Source organism: Aquarana catesbeiana, linkage group LG05 (genome assembly GCF_042186555.1).
Source record: "Aquarana catesbeiana isolate 2022-GZ linkage group LG05, ASM4218655v1, whole genome shotgun sequence".
NCBI classification, from domain to species: domain Eukaryota; kingdom Metazoa; phylum Chordata; class Amphibia; order Anura; family Ranidae; genus Aquarana; species Aquarana catesbeiana.
In genome coordinates this window covers 170,108,400-170,125,995 of record NC_133328.1, presented here as the reverse complement: position 1 = coordinate 170,125,995, position 17,596 = coordinate 170,108,400, and the positions used below count along the sequence as shown (strand labels likewise).

The 17,596-nt window shown below is 41.6% G+C and overlaps 1 protein-coding gene across 3 annotated transcripts in view; it reads left to right on the top strand.

The window, feature by feature from the left end:
• MRPL3 (mitochondrial ribosomal protein L3) overlaps positions 1 to 17,596 on the top strand; it is a 197,071-nt gene that overhangs the window by 15,310 nt on the left and 164,165 nt on the right. For all 3 annotated transcript variants that reach the window (XM_073630340.1, XM_073630341.1, XM_073630342.1), the window contains exon 2: positions 4,051 to 4,232. In XM_073630340.1, coding sequence (XP_073486441.1) covers positions 4,051 to 4,232 — 182 coding nt within the window. The remainder of the gene's footprint in view (positions 1 to 4,050; positions 4,233 to 17,596) is intronic.

Here is a 17,596-nt window from a genome sequence, read left to right as displayed (position 1 = left end):
GTTTTTTAAAATATATGCAGCTTCATACCTCATTTCTTAGTGTGTGAATAACTGTATATGCCGCTCATGTGACTGCCAGGTCTGGCCCTCCTCTCTCCTCTCACATCTTTCCTGACATCAGCCCAGCCCGCCTCTCTTCTGATCTGATAGCTACAGTCAGTGGGCGGGGCTGAGAACTCCCACTGACGTCAGGAGAGAAGAGAGACGTGAGAGGAGAGAGGTGGGCCGGACCGGGCAGTCACATGAGCAGCCTATACAGTTATACACACACCAAGAAATGAGTTATGAAGCTGCATATATTTTAAAATGCATTATAAAATGCACATACAGCGGTGGGCACTTAATGGATTATAACTCTGCATTTATGACCACACAGTATTTTAACAGCAGTATGTAGAGTACGAATGTGTTTGTACTCTACTTACACTGGCTCCTACACGTGCTCTGTGCTGACATTTCCCCGGCTTCCCCCCGTTTGCACATTCCACTGTGTTAACTCCTAGTGTGCTCACCTGTCCCACAATCCAGTGACGTGGCCACCCAAACCCTCCATTCCCTCCCCTGCCTGTCCACCACGCTGGTAATACTACTGTGGGCATCCGGCTGTGACAGCTTACAGCTTCACAGCCGGGTGCACATGTCTCACTGCGCTGTCCTGCATAGCCGGGCAATCTTCTGGGACCTGTGATGTGTCCCAGAAGATTGCAGGAAGGAAGGGCCGCCTAGGCGGTTCAAGCGGAAGTGGGAGCACGTCAGTAATCTTGATGCATCGCAGAATCGTTGACCAGATAATCGTTATTGAATCATGAGACCAGTGAAGATGCGCACCCCTAGTTCTGGGATGACGTCCATAGACACTCTTCCAGAACTAGAGAGCCGCACTCTACCCATCTTTCGGCTATGGCGCGGTATTGAAGTGGTTAAAATAGAGCTGAAAGGCAAAATATTTTTTCCCCCTTTTTTTTAAAGGGGATCACATTCCTTCTGTTCTCAGCTGAAAAGGGAGCTCGGAGAGTCAGGCTGGATTCACACCTATGCATTTTTAATGCTTTTTGCATTTTGCAGATTTGCACTACAGAACATGTTCCATAGGAAACCATGCTAAATGGATTGTAGTGCAAATATGCAAAAAGCACTAAAAATGCATAGGTGTGAATCCAGCCTTAGAGGGTGGAGAAACGGCAGTGAACAGGTCTTTACTGCGAACAACTGTGTGTTGGGTGTGTAAGCAGAAGTCTGATCATTGGAGCAGAACGGGCTGAGTTCCCAGCCGGAAAACTGACTACACTTTTCTCATGGATTATGTGGTCAGTTTTTAATTGCAAAGCAGAGGGACTGGCAGGAATGCCAGGGATTTCACACAAAAAAGATATATAAAGAGAACTTTTTCATACAAGTACATGGTACAGCAGGCATGTATCAGGAATATGAAATGTTGGTGTAACATTATTTAAATAGTGACAAGCTGTGGACCACTGGACGTTTGGATATAGATACAAAATGCACATCCAGTCCTACAATTCAATGCTTATTACATTATACAGTTATTGCTAAGCACAAGCTTTGAAAAATACCAGCATTTATAAAAAAAAAAAAAAAAAAAAAGTTTCTAGATTGACAATGGTGTCCTCTCTGTTTACTTCTTGACTCAGAATGAATTATTCCTTCTATAAATAAATCAAAGGAGTAGCACCTACTTCTCCACCATATTTTTCATTATCAGCTGGAAGGTTATGCCAAGTCATGTTATCACCGCCAGAAGGATTCTCTTCAAAGATTGTTTCTTTATTCGACAATACGCCATGGGGGTTTATACTCTATCTCGGATCTTTACTCACAACTGGTTCTTCAACTGACATAGGCTCATCCACTGACTTTAATGAAAGCTTTGTTGAAGGACCTTCCAGTTGCACTGGTTGCAGAGAAGTTTCTTGAGGGCTATCTCAGGACTCGCAAACTCATTGTAAATGAGAAAATGAGTTTAAACCAGTGATGGTGAACCAGATGTTTTGAAACTACATTTCCCATGATGCTCAACTACACTGCAGAGTGCATGAGCATCATGGGAAATGTAGTTCCAAAACATCTGGGGTACCAAGGTTCGCCATCACTGGTTTAAACTGATACATAGAACCTATCTCCCATTTCTAAATGATGAAGTGAATCCTGCTACATCCGAGTGCTCTTGGTGTGACTTTCTTTGTCCCTCGCTGTATCATCATTTTTGGACGTGCAGTAAAATTTCTGTGTTCTTTGACCTGGTTCTCAATTACATTGTATGGGGTTCCCTCCATACGACTTCCTAAAGTTCCCTGGATATGCCTATTTAGCCACGAAGAATGACCCTCTTCCCCGTCATCCTCTCCAGCCAGAAAAGTGACATTTTATCCTAGATTTCAAGAAAGACACTTGGGAGTTGATTTACTAAAACCTGGAGAGTGCAAAATCTGGTGCAGCTCTGCACAGAAACCAATCTGCTTCCAGGTTTTTTTTGTCAAAAGCTTAATTGAGCAAGCTGAAGTTCATAGCTGATTGGCTACTATGCACAGCTGCTCCACTTTTGCACTTCCCAGTTTTAGTAAATCAACCCATTCTTCATGTACATGGGACGTTTTTACAACCTCTCCTGAATGATTTAACTTGACAGATAGTAACCCACATTTAAAACATCAGTTTTGCCGCGTTTACGTGCCTTGTTTAGCTGCGTTTTGCCACGTTTGTGTTTAGAAGCGTTTCAAAAAAACTGTCTTTTTTTTTTAATGACCAAAAACAAAAAAACGCCTATAGATAAAACGCTGCTAAACGTAGGTTGCCACGTTTAGAAATGTTTGGCGTCTGAAACGTCGGAAACTTCGGCATCTGAACTCATTTTTTTGCCTTCAAAAAAAGGCCTCTAAACGCAACTGCCTAAAAACGACAATAAACAAACCTGTGTACATGTACACATAAGATAACATTGAGTTCAGGGGCAGCTGAAAAAAGTGTCCAACTGCCTCTGAACATCCGTTTAGCAGCAGCAGTCTACATGGGGCCTAATTAGCATCTATCTAGATATTCAGAATTACCCTAGGAGTCAGTCGACTTGATAGTGGTTGTTTATATACAACTTCTCTCCCCCTTCTTTTTTTTTTTTTTATATTAAAATACATTCATCCACACTTCTATTACTTTACATCAGTTTTACATGTTATATGTGAGGATGCTCTTTGAGTAAGGCCTCTTTCACACGGCCGATCCGTTCAGGTCCGCCTGTCAGTTTTTTAGGCGGACCTGAACGGACACTCCATGGAGGTCTATGGAGAGTCGGATGTCAGCAGTGACATGTCCGCTGACATCCGACCCGCTCTGATCCGAAAAAGTGTGACGGAGGAAAAACCTACTTTTCCATCCGTTATCGGATCGGGTGACGACGGACTCTACGGTCCGTCGTCATCCGATTCCCCCATAGGGGAGAGCGGCGCTCTGACAGGTCCGTCGCTGCACAATGTGCAGCAACGGCCCTGTCATCTGCCTGTTCAGCGGGCCCCGCTGAGCAGAGTGGGCTCCGTACACGGACACGTCTGTGTGAAGGAGCCCTAAGAATGTGCTTCCTCTTTCAATTTTCTTTTCCGGGCTCTTTTTATTATATTTTTATGTTTTGTTTCCCCTATAAGTGCTAGCTCAATACAGGCAGCTTTATAGCATCTTATTTGATGTTGTATATTCTCAGTTTGGTTTGGAATGTGCTGCACAAATTTTGTAAATATTGAAAAAAATTAAATAAAAATGTGCTTAGGAATGCTGGTAGCTGGGCTCTTACGCCTTAGGCAAAAAGTGGCTTCATCTAGTGCCTGCTAAATAATTCTGGTCATAGTATTTATTTCTTACCTATGCTACATGCTTATGACTTTAGGATTTTTCTAGATATGTATTGCGTTACATCTATTTTAATTTAATTCTAATTCATACTGCATGTTTTAGGTCACTGTAACGTGTGTATTAATGTACCTCTTCATGCTACTTCATTAAATAAGCCTTCATGTAATATTGATCTTTCTTGTTTGCCAACAGCCATATGTCCGCTGTTGTGTTTGTACGATGCAAACAGACTGCCACTTGGTGGGATGAACACCTTACTGAGGAAAACAAAGACTATTTAAAACGTGTAGCAGGACAGGAATATAAGGCCATGACTGCTAGCAAATTGAACCCCCTCAAAGATGAGCCTTGGCCTATTAAACCATGGGAGCCTGGTAAGTTTGGAGAAGTGATAACTATGTTAATGAAATGGATATTTTAATAAATGTAATAAATTTCATTCTTAGCGGCTTGTTTGGTGTACTATTACATCATTTTTTATGAAAATTAAATTTCATAGTTACAGCAAAGGTGTCATTACATGGGATCACACTGACTTTGCCAACACCATTTCATTGTGTAAACTTCACATCCTGCATCCCAACATCATCAGTTGGCCAGCTGCACGAATCTGAAAAAATTATCTCTCAATGGCATAAGAAAGATGGAAGCCCAGGGCCAGGCGTGCAGCAGCAGAGGGACAGATTAGATGCTTATTGAGAATTTAACAGCAAAAAAGGGTAAAGGGGAATTGACAAATATTTCACCATAGGAGGTGCAGAAGATGTGTGCGCTTTTCCTCGCAACTTTACTGAAGGCCCGCAGACATGTTACCGTTAGTTGTATATACCGATGAATGAAATAAATGTTTAGCTTGAGGCAGATGTATACTCTGTTCTTATTTTAAAACTTTTAACAGTCTTGCTAGGAGATGAATAGAAGCTCAAATACTTCATGGGTATTATACTGTCCAAGAATTCCTCTAGTTTTGGTCATGTGACCAGAAATTTAAGGACCTTTTTTTTACATTTCTTAATTTTCATGCCGCAAAACTCATGCATTTTACCATATGAAAATGCATTTCAAGTAGAAACATCTCTGGTTTACATCTATGCAAGGGAAACTACATGGGCCCATTTATACCTCTGTATGTGTGGTACCACTATGCTGCAACGCTTGCAGAACAATGTTAATCCAACCTAATATTTGGTCACAGAATCTCTTTTGGGGGAGAAATAACTCATCTGATTTGCTGGTGTGACCAAATACCTATATTTTTGGTCCTAAGACCAGGATGAGATAGACAAAAAAAGCTAATCCAGGTTCTTTCTTTTACTATTTATCTATCCCAACAGAACTGTTCACATACTGTATAAGAATAGTTCTTTGCAACACTTCCACCTGACCTGCTGAACAAATTTAAACTGTGTGTATTTAAAATTCCAGTCTAGCAGTCTTCATTTATAAAATGGTGCTGGTAGACAAGTGGTTATACAGTGGGGACGAAAAGTATTCAGACCCCCTTAAATTTTTCACTCTTTGTTATATTGCAGCCATTTGCTAAAATCATTTAAGTTCATTTTTTTCCTCATTAATGTACACACAGTACCCCATATTGACAGAAAAACACAGAATTGTTGACATTTTTGCAGATTTATTAAAAAAGAAAAACTGAAATATCACATGGTCCTAAGTATTCAGACCCTTTGCTGTGACACTCATATATTTAACTCGGTGCTGTCCATTTCTTCTGATCATCCTTGAGATGGTTCTACACCTTCATTTGAGTCCAGTTGTGTTTGATTATACTGATTGGACTTGATTAGGAAAGCCACACACCTGTCTATATAAGACCTTACAGCTCACAGTGCATGTCAGAGCAAATGAGAATCATGAGTTCAAAGGAACTGCCTGAAGAGCTCAGAGACAGAATTGTGGCAAGGCACAGATCTGGCCAAGGCTAAAAAAAAAATTCTGCTGCACTTAAGGTTCCTAGGAGCACAATGGCCTTCATAATCCTTAAATGGAAGACGTTTGGGACGATCAGAACCCTTCCTAGAGCTAGCCGTCCGGCCAAACTGAGCTATCGGGGGTGAAGAGCCTTGGTGTTAGAGGTAAAGAAAAACCCAAAATTCACTGTGGCTGAGCTCCAGAGATGCAGTCGGGAGATGGGAGAAAGTTGTAGAAAGTCAACCATCAATGCAGCCCTCCACCAGTTGGGGCTTTATGGCAGAGTAGCCCGACGAAAACCTCTCCTCCGTGCACACATGAAAGCCCACATGGAGTTTGCTTAAAAAACACCTGAAGGACTCAAAGATGGTGAGAAATAAGATTCCCTGGTCTGATGAGACCAAGATAGAACTTTTTGGCCTTAATTCTAAGCAGTATGTGTGGAGAAAACCAGGCACTGCTCATCACCTGTCCAATACTGTCCCAACAGTGAAGCATGGTGGTGGCAGCATCATGCTGTGGGGGTGTTTCTCAGCTGCAGGGACAGGACGACTGGTTGCATTCGAAGAAAAGATGAATGCGGCCAAGTACAGATATATCTTGGAAGAAAACCTTCTCCAGAGTTCTCAGGACCTCAGACTGGGCCGAAGGTTTACCTTCCAACAAGACAATGACCCTAAGCACACAGCTAAAATAAGGAAGGAGTGGCTTCACAACAACTCTGTGACTGTTCTTGAATGGCCCAGCCAGAGCCCTGACTTAAACCCAATTGAGCATCTCTGGAGAGACCTAAAAATGACTGTCCACCAACGTTTACCATCCAACCTGACAGAACTGGAGAGGATCTGCTAGGAGGAATAGCAGAGGATCCCCAAATCCAGGTGTGAAAAACTTGTTGCATCTTTCCCTAAAAGACTCATGACTGTATTAGATCGAAAGGGTGCTTCTACTAAATACTGAGCAAAGGGTGTAAATACTTAGGACTATGTGATATTTCAGTTTTTCTTTTTTTAATAAATCTGCAAAAATGTCAACAATTCTGTGTTTTTCTGTCAATATGGGGTGCTGTGTGTACATTAATGAGGAAAAAATGAACTTAAATGATTTTAGCAAATGGCTGCAATATAACAAAGAGTGAAAAATTTAAGGGGGTCTGAATCCATCCCCTCTGTAAGTGGACCTTTCAGTAACTTTACATGTCTGCATTAATAAATTCCTGACGTTGCAATTTATAAACCTGTATTTTTGTCATTAAAAACCCTTAAAGCGGAGTCCTGCCAAATGTTTTTTTTTTTTTTTTGCTGCAGCTGCTGACTTTTAAAATTTGGAACATACCTGTCCAGGGCGCCCGCGATGTCCTCACCTGAAGCCGATCAGTCCCTCGGCTCTTGGGTGGAGGCGCCACCATCTTCAGTAAGGGAATAAGGAAGTGAAGCCTTGCAGCTTCACAGTCTGGTTCCCTACTGCGCATACACGAGTCACGCTGCGCGTCCTCACTGGTCCCTGCTGTCTTCTGGGACCTGTGTGTCTCCCAGAAGACAGCGGGGAGGGGCCGGACATGGCTTAGATTGCCGCGGAGCCTGCGGTGATCTATGCCCGGAAGTGGGAGCAAATACCTGTATTACAGGTATCTGCTCCCCCCTCCCCCCTGAAAGGTGCCAAATGTGACACCGGAGGGGGGGGAGGAATCCAAAAAGCAAAAGTTCAGATTTAGGTGGAACTCCACTTTAAGCTTCAGGCAAGTGGCTTTGCCTAGGCTGAGATGATGTTATCAATTGCCCTTTATTATACTGGACAAAAAATTATACTCATCCCCTTCATTCGTTTTTGATCCCCTCTCTCTTTTTATCCAAACCCATGCTCTGTTTTTCTTTCTCCGTTTCAACACTTTGCCCAGTCCCCTTATGAACTGCAGTTTGTAAATATCTTTAGCAATGGTTTGAATAGGCTCTTCTACAATTGGTGTTGTTTCAGATTGCTATTGCTTTGAGAACAAGTAATGAGTATCTCGACTGATTTGCTGAATTTTCATTGCTAGTTAAATCTCTTAAATCTGCCTTCTCCAGCAACATCACTTCTCACCTTTCAATTACTCACAAGACTGATAAATGTACTGTAGGTTGCGCCTGTAAATACTGTATGTAGGCATCTACATGTTTATCTGCATGCCTACAGGGTGTGTTGTAAGATTGAGTGCTCTTCTTTGAAACACTTTTTAGGTTAAAGGAAATAGATTTCTGTTAAAACATCAAGGGATCCTTTTTTTTTTTTTTTGGTACACCTCCATTAAAAAAGAACCCACAATTTTCTCTGAATTAACTTGAAACTGACAAGTAATTGGCATCCATCGTTTTCCATATTCAATTAAAAAAAAAACTGATGTTAGTTTTGATTCAGTAGAATATTTTAACCACTTACCGGCTGCCCGCCATCGTTATACACCGGCTGTTTGAAGAGCAATATTGTTATGGCAGCAGCTAGGTACCATAACCCCGGTATCTTCTTCAAGAGTGGAGGGTCGGCTTTCTGATAAAAGTGGTCTCTATGGCAGATTTGGTGCAGGATCACTTTTATCGGTGAGGGGAGAGGACTCCCTCCCGCTGCGCTCCGGTGGCCTCCGCCATTTACCGGAGCTGCCGGCACCGGCGGAGGCAATCGGATCCTTCTCCGTGTGTGGTATGGAGCTGAGTGAGGGGAAGATGGCCCCCACCTAGCTCCATACCATTGCAGGGCGGAAGCGACGTCAAAACGTCACTTCTGCCCATAGCTCTTAGACCCCTTTCACACCGGGGCGTTTTACAGGTGCTATAGCGTTAAAAATAGCGCCTGCAATCCGCCCTCAAACAGCTGCTCCATTGTTTCCAGTGTGAAAGCCCGAGGGCTTTCACACTGGAGCGGTGCGCTGGCAGGACGTCAGGAAAAGTCCTGCCAGCAGCTTCTTTGGAGCGGTGAAGGAGCGGTGTGTTTACCGCTCCTCCACCGCTGCTCCCCATTGAAATCAATGGGGCAGCGCTGTGATACCGCCAGCAACACTCCGCTATTGCAGCGCGTTGCGGGCGGTTTTAACCCTTTCTCGGCTGCTAGCGGGGGGTAAAAGCGCCCCGATAGCGGCCGAAATGCGCCGCAAATCCGACGGTAAAATGCCGCTAAAAATAGCGGCATTTTACCGCCGACGCTATGGGCGGCTCGGTGTGAAAGGGGTCTTAAAGGGACATTTAAAAAAAAAAAAAAAAATGAAATTACTTTTACTTTTTTTTTTTTTTTTTTTTTAATTATTGCATTTTAGTGTAAATATGATATCCGAGGGCTTTTTGACCCCAGATCTCATATTTAAGAGGTCCTGCCATGCTTTTTTCTATTACAATGGATGTTTACATTCCTTGTGATAGGAATAAGTGACACATATTTTTTTACACTGTTCTTTAAAAAAAAAAAAAAAAAAATGTTAACGCGCCCCGTTCCGCCGAGCTTGCGCACAGAAGCAAACACATACATGAGTAGCGCCCGCATATGTAAACAGCGTTCAAACCACACATGTGAGGTATCGTAACGATCGTTAGAGCGAGAGCAATAATTCTAGCCTTGGCTCTCCTCTGTAACTCAAAATATGCAACCTGCAGAATTTTTTAAACATTACCTATGGAGACTTTTAAGGGTAAAAGTTTGTCGCCATTACACGAGCAGGCGCAAATTTTTGAAGCGTGACATGTTGGGTATCAATTTACTCGGTGTAAATTGATCTTTCACAATATTGGGCAAACTTTACTGTTGTTTTATTTTTTTATTCAAAAAAGTGTATTTTTTCCCAAAATACGTTGTGACATAAAGTATTGCAATGACCGCCATTTTATTCTCTAGGGTGTTAGAAAAAAGTAAATATATATTATGTTTTCTATCAAAAAATCCTGTTTTAAACCAGTAAACACCAAATCTCAAAACGAAATTATGAGAACCTTTACCTAATATTTTGTTGCTCAACCATTTAGAGGCAATTACTATAATGAATTCTGTATTTCTGCCAAAAGATAATTTGTCCCACTCCTGAACAAACTGTCCAGTTTTCTCAGGTTTATAGGGTGCCTTCTCCAGACTGAATGATTCAGCTCTTTCCATGGGTGATTCAGATTAAGGCTCATAGAAGACTGCTTCAGAATAGTCCAGTGTTTGCTTCTTATGCAGCGTACACACGGTCGGACTTTTCAACTGGCCTGGTCCGACGGACAATCCGATCGTGTGTGGGCTTCATTGGACCTTCAGCTGACTTTTCCATTTGAAAATCTGAAGGACTTTAAATTTGGAACATGCTTCAAATCTTTACGTAGTAACTGCGCCGGACCCAGAAATCCACTCGTCTGTATGCTAGTCCGACGGACAAAAACCCACGCTAGGGCAGCTATTGGCTACTGGCTATTAACTTCCTTATTTTAGTCCGGTGTATGTCATCCCGTATGAATCCGTTGGACTTTGGTGTGATCGTGTGTAAGCGAGACCGTTCGTTAGAAAGTCAGTCGGAAGTCCGCCAAAAGTCTGTTGAAAGTCTGTCGGACTTTTGTTGCTGAAAAGTCCGATCTTGTGTACACGGCATTAGCCATGCTTGGCTGTGTGTTTTTGACTTTTTGGGTTGATTTGCTAAAACTGGAGAGTGCAAAATCTGATGAACCTATGCATGGTAGCCAATCGGCTTCTAGCAGCAGCTTATTCAATTAAGCTTTGACAAAAAAAAAAAATTGGAAGCTGACTGGTTTCTGCTCAGAGCTGCACTATATTTAGCACTCTCCAGTTTTAGTAAATCAACCCCTTTATCCTATGGGAAAACCCCTGACCTGGGACTGAAACACAGCATCCTGACACTAGGCAGTATGTTTCACTCCTGAAATTCTTGCTAGTCTTGAGATTTTATTGTGCCTGCACAGATGCAAGGGTGTCAAATGCAGCAATGCTGCCCCAAAACTTGACCAAGTGGGTACAATGTTCTTTTCTTTGAAAGCTTCATTTTTTCATCTGTAAACATAGAGCTGATGTGTCTTGCCAAAAAAGCTCCAGTTTGTCTGATCTGTCCAAAGGACATTTCCCAGAAGCATCGTAGCTTGTCAGTATGCAAATTACGCCCTGGCTTTTATGTTTTTCCTTCAACAGTAAAGACCTCCTGGGTCCTCTTTCTTTAAGCACACTGTCGCTCAAAATGCAACAGATGGTGAAATCGTACTGATGTACCTTGACCTTGCATTTCAGCTGGTATTTCTTTGAAAGCTTTCCTTGGCTACTTGTCTACCATTCACACTATCCTGTCCAACCTGGGGTTGTTTTTCCTCTTGTGCATAAGTCCAGGGTGGTTGGCTACACTTTATGGACCTTAAGATTATTCTTATTATTTGCAATTCTAGCCTTTACTTCTGACATGCTGGTCTGTAATTTTCTTTCTGATCTCCTCGGGCAACTCTGTCCATTACTTTCTCTGGTGCATGTTCAGAGTGGTGCACACACTGATACTAAACAGCAGAGTGACTGCTTTTCTCCATTTAAGACTACTTTCACACTGAGGTGTTTTTCAGGTGCTAAAGGGCTCAAAATAGCGCCTGAAAAACGCTTTCCCTGCAGCCCCAGTGTGAAAGCCTGAGTGCTTTCACACTGGAGCGGTGCGCTTGCAGGACTTTAGAAAAAGTCTTGCAAGCAGCATCTTCTGGGCGGTGGAGGAACGGTGTATACACTGCTCCTCCACCGCCCCTGCCAATGAAATCAGTGGCCACTGCTGCGGCGCTTTGTGGGCCCTATTAACCCTTTATTCGGCCTCTAGCGAGGGTTAAAAGCACCTCCTCTAGCGGCCCAAAAAGTGCCGCTATTACAGCGGTAAAGTGCCGCTAAAATAAGCGGCACTTTACCGCTAACGCCCCCCCCCCCCACCCCAGTGTGAAAGGAGAGATGTGAAGGCCCGTTTTTTTTCCAAAAAATTGAAAAAAGAAAAAAAAAATTGTGGAATATTATTTTAATGATGAATAAAATATTTTAAGATAGGGTGTTCAAATATTTTCCAAATCATTTCTAAAAAAAATGTATGATATCAGATTATTCTAATTTCTGTGCCATGAGTAAGGACAAGCAAGTCCTAGGTAACAAACTGAACCCTCCAATGCAAGAACAGTATGCATTTCTTCCTTTAGGAGGTGCTGTGCTGCTATTGTAATAAGAACCGGTCCGGTCAAACCTTAAGTTTTTAGAAGTTCCTAATTGTGATGACGGACAAAAAAGAGTAGCTGCAGAAGCAGAGACGGATACTGACAATTTCAGCTCAGAAAATGATTCTGATTAAATGTCCATTGAAACTTAGTCCCACTCTCTTAACACTTCCCCCATCTTCAATTCTTTTTATGAGAATGGGGTTTTTATTTTTATTTAATACTGTGGAGAGGAAATATGAAAAATTGTTACTTTTGGTTTTGAAATTTGTTTTGTGGAGTCTTTTTCGCTGTTCCACATAAACTAGTAAGCAGTTCAGGAGATTGTTGCCCCCTTTGTTACAAATAAATATTATAAAAAGGTAAATTCTGTTTGTGATAATTGTTTGGCTACACTATATTTTTAATATACTAGTTGTGATAATTTTATGCCAAGTCAAATTGTCCATACTCATATTTTATGTTCCTAAAGTAGCAGAATGACTTTCAATCTTAAAAAGGCAAAAAAGTGCTAATGTAGCATTTTTTTTAAATTTTTCCGAAAATTTCAGTTTTTTCCCCAAGAAAACGGAAATTTCCGGAAAATTTACATCTCTATGTGAAAGTAGCTTAAAAGAAATATGGGATTCATAAAAATAACAAAAACAAAACCTTTACTCGCCTAGGTGAATGCAGCCTCGGTCCGATGCTGCATCTGTCCCCTGCCGGCTCAAAGACCAAGAACTGAGCGGTCAGTCCCTGGCTCTCTGCTCTTCTCCTCCAGCACTCACTAGAGCGCTGGGCTGTGAAAGTGGCGTGAGCGGCTGAAGCTGAGCCAGCTGCCGGTCCAAGAATCTGGGTGGTTCTCAACCATATAGTCAGGATTTTTTCAGAGCCTGGACCAGCTCTGTGACATCCGCTTTAACCCATAGTCTGCGGAAGTCGGATAATTTGAGTGAAGAACGAACTGCACTCCTGTAATCCATAGGTGAAGTACAGCCAAAAAATCTTGACTAGACTAGACTGGCTGATTACAAGATTGAAGAATCTAGTTACAGAAAGCAGTTTGATATATTACTGTGATTCAATTTTTTTTTAATAGGGGTATCAACACGTGTCCAGGCCATTTTAGATTATATGTAGCAAAAGCAGTAATCTATAATAGGGGAATTGGCGCTGTTCAACTGCGTATGCAATGGATATTAATCATAAATATAAAGATAGATCAAAAGAATTGATTGAATATAATAAAAATCATATATAAGTGAGAATACCCCAAAACAATACACTATACTATAAAGTGCTAAGTGCAAAAAACATATATGTGACCTGACATATATCAAGTAAATGGTAATCCACAAAAAGTCTTTAGCAGTGATATAAAATACCAATCAACATGTAACAAAAAATCATCTAAAACCACTCTAAATCATTTTGATAAAGTGTCCAACAGGTGGTATTGGTGTGCAAAGTGATGATAAAAAATCCAGTGTCCTAAAAGACTCAATATAGTCTGAAAAAACTGACGTATCAATCCAATAAATTAAAGAAATTCTTAATGTGGTAAGTGCTCCCGGTCTTCCACTGCACCCCCAATCGTGCCCTCACTCACCAGAGTGCCCAACCCCTGCAGGGGTAACAGGCATGTAGGTTAGGATCCAGCAATGATGTTCCTTGGTGATAGTCCTCAGCCCGGTTGCCGTCCTTCCCTTCTCCAATGCAGCGATGTCCTCTTTTTAATCCCCAGCGTTAAGCATTAAAGCAAGTCAAAGACAAGGTAACACAGCTTTCTTCAGTAAATCCGTAGCAATAAAGTCTCTCTTGAGTTTCTTCCTCCACTCGGCTCGCTCAACTCCAGATAAACCCCGTAGCACAGAATAAAAATGAGCGCTACAACGTGCCGCCAATTCAACACACTACGCTTCCGGCTTCCTATGCTTCCGCTTCCGTGGCAAGTGACGTCTCTCTCAACAGAGATTTCCAGGTGAACACGTGAAGGTGAGGACATCGCTGCATTGGAGAAGGGAAGGACGGCAACCGGGCTGAGGAACATCATTGCTGGATCCTAACCTACATGCCTGTTACCCCTGCAGGGGTTGGGCACTCTGGTGAGTGAGGGCACGATTGGGGGTGCAGCGGAAGACCGGGAGCACTTACCACATTAAGAATTTCTTTAATTTATTGGATTGATACGTCAGTTTTTTCAGACTATATTGAGTCTTTTAGGACACTGGATTTTTTATCATCACTTTGCACACCAATACCACCTGTTGGACACTTTATCAAAATGATTTAGAGTGGTTTTAGATGATTTTTTGTTACATGTTGCTTGGTATTTTATATCACTGCTAAAGACTTTTTGTGGATTACCATTTATTTGATATATGTCAGGTCACATATATGTGTTTTGCACTTTATAGTATAGTGTATTGTTTTGGGGTATTCTCACTTATATATGATTATATATGATCTATTATATTCATTCATTTCTTTTTATCTATCTTTATATTTATGATTAATATCCATTGCATACGCGGTTGAACAGCGCCAATTCCCCTATTATAGAATCTTGTCAGTTTTGAATCTCACCTAGGTGATATTCTGTGTCGGGGGGGGGGGCTGCATTTTTTTTCTCCTCCTAAGCGCGGAATATTTGATTTTTAAAAGCAGTAATCTATCTCTTTGCACTTTACTCTTTGACATTCCAAAGGCATGAAGGTATACACAAGACAATTGCTTTAAAGTGGTATTAAACCTCAAAACCAATAATGTTGCAGCTTACAAATCATTAGATGTGGTGGCTGCATTAAATGTCTTTTTTTTGGCTTTTTTTTTCTTTGTTTTCATCAAGCTATCTTCTGGAAACTACAGAACACCTCCCCTTATGTTATTGATACGAGGAGAGGAGGTGGTGTTCTTTAGCCCCAACATACTTCCTTTCCTAGGGTGACGATGCTGCTTTGCCTTTAGAAAATTACACTGAGCAAGAGTTTACCCTTGGAGAGGTGTGTTACTGGCAGAATCGCCAGAAATGAAGAAAAATAAAGCCAAAATGAAATGAATTCAGCAACTACAATAAGGACTGATAAACCTCAATATATTATATTTTTGTTCTTGAATAGATTTTAGGATGTGTATTCTGCTTTCTGTCTGGGATTGTGTGGGATGAACAAAGTCTAGCTAAACTCATTTAACCACCAGATTTTGCACTGTGCTACTTTAACTGGTAATTGCACGGTCATGCAGTGCTGTACCCAAACAAAATTTGTATAATTTTTTCACGCAAATACAGCTTTCTTTTGGTGGTATTTGATCACCACTGGGTTTTTTTTATTTTTTGCGATGTTAACAAAAATTTTGAAAAAAAAAACAATATTTTTTACTTTCTACAATAAAACATATTAAAAAAAAAATCTAATTTCTTCATAAATTTTGAGCAAAATGTGTTCTGCTACATACCTTTTGATTAAAAAAAATATATATATCAATAATGCCCCGTACACACGGTCGGACTTTGTTCGGACATTCCGACAACAAAATCCTAGGATTTTTTCAGACGGATGTTGGCTCAAACTTGTCTTGCATACACACGGTCACACAAAGTTGTCAGAAAATCCGATCGTTCTGAACACGGTGACGTAAAACACGTATGTCGGGACTATAAATGGGGCAGTGCCAATAGCTTTCATCTCTTTGTTTATTCTGAGCATGCGTGGCACTTTGTACGTCGGATTTGTGTACACATGATCGTAATTTCCGAGAACCGATTTTGTTGTCGGAAAATTTTATATCCTGCTCTCAAACTTTGTGTGTCGGAAAATCCGATGGAAAATGTGTGATGGAGCCTACACACGGTCGGAATTTCTGACAACGAGGTCCTATCACACATTTTCCATCGGAAAATCCGACCGTGTGTACGGGGCATAAGTGTGTATTGAAAAGTTATATTGCCTACAAACTGATATAATTTTTTTTTTTCATTATATACTACTAATTGTCAGTGATCTGCAACTTATAATGGGACTGCGATAGTGCGGCGGGCAATCTGACATTGACGCTGGGGGTAACTGACTGCCACTGACTACACCAGTGACATTAATACAGTGATCAGTAATACAATACACTGTCACTGTGCTAATGACACTGGCAGGGAAGGGGTTAATCATAGGGTGATCATAGGGTTAAATGTGTGCCTAACTATTCGTAATATGTGTACTGTGTGCTGCTTTTACTAATGGATCCCTTAGTTTGTCATGCCTGCTTTGCAGGGATGAGAAACAGAGGGATCATTCTCTCTATACAGAGCACTGTGTTGCTTGTTAACTCTGCTCTGGGCTGTGGTTATACACAGCGATCAGCAGGTCCTGGCTGGTGTCCCATGAATCATTTGCTAGAACTTGCTGACAGACTCCCGCTGTGTACAATCACAGCGGGTGCCGACCAGGGGGCGCACGTGCCCGCGGCCTAAACCCAGAAGCAGGCAGCGATGTACGGGTACGTCTTTGTCTGTGTAGGCTGCCTGTCCACAGGTGGTTAAGACTAGCTTCTTCCTGAAGCAGTATAGAACTCGTCATACTTAGCTCTAGGCACTGATATTAAAAGACTGTGCAGTAACATAACGTGATTTTGATTTGTACCATAAAAATGCATATCCTTTAACCACTTCCCCTCTGAAGCAATGATTTCCTTTTTCACACACATTAAAATCTTCATTTTTGACTAGATAATTATTTAAACCCCCTAGAATATCTATCTATCTACAGTGGGGTAAAAAAGTATTTAGTCAGCCACCAATTATGCAAGTTCTCCCACTTAAAAAGATGAGAGAGGCCTGTAATTGTCATCATAGGTATACTTCAACTATGAGAGTCAAAATGTCGAAACAAATCCAGACAATCACATTGTCTTATTTTTGAAAGAATTTATTTGCAAATTATGGTGGAAAATAAGTATTTGGTCAATATCAAAAGTTCATCTCAATACTTTGTTATATATCCTTTGTTGACAATGACAGAGGTCAAACGTTTTCTGTAAGTCTTCACAAGGTTGTCGCACACTGTTTCTGGTATGTTGGCCCATTCCTCCATGCAGATCTCCTCTAGAGCAGTGATGTTTTGGGGCTGTTGCTGGGCAACACGGACTTTCAACTCCCTCCAAAGGTTTTCTATGGGATTGAGATCTGGAGACTGGCCCACTCCAGGACCTTGAAATGTTTCTTATGAAGCCACTCCTTCATTGCCCGGACGGTCTGCTTGGGATCATTGTCATGCTGAAAGACCCAGCCACGTTTCATCCTCAATGCCCTTGCTGATGGGAGGAGGTTTGCACTCAAAATCTCACAATACATGGCCCCATTCATTCTTTCATGTACACGGATCAGTCGTTCTGTTCCATTTGCAGAGAAGCAGCCCCAAAGCATGATGTTGCCACCCCCATGCTTCACAGTAGGTATGGTGTTCTTTGGTTGCAACTCAGCATTCTCTCTCCTCCAAACACGACGAGTTGGGTTCCTACCAAACAGTTCTACTTTTGTTTCATCTGATCATATGACATTCTCCCAATCCTCTTCTGGATCATCCAAATGCTCTCTAGCAAACCTCAGACTGGCCTGGACATGTACTGGCTTAAGCAGGGGGACACGTCTGGCACTGCAGGAT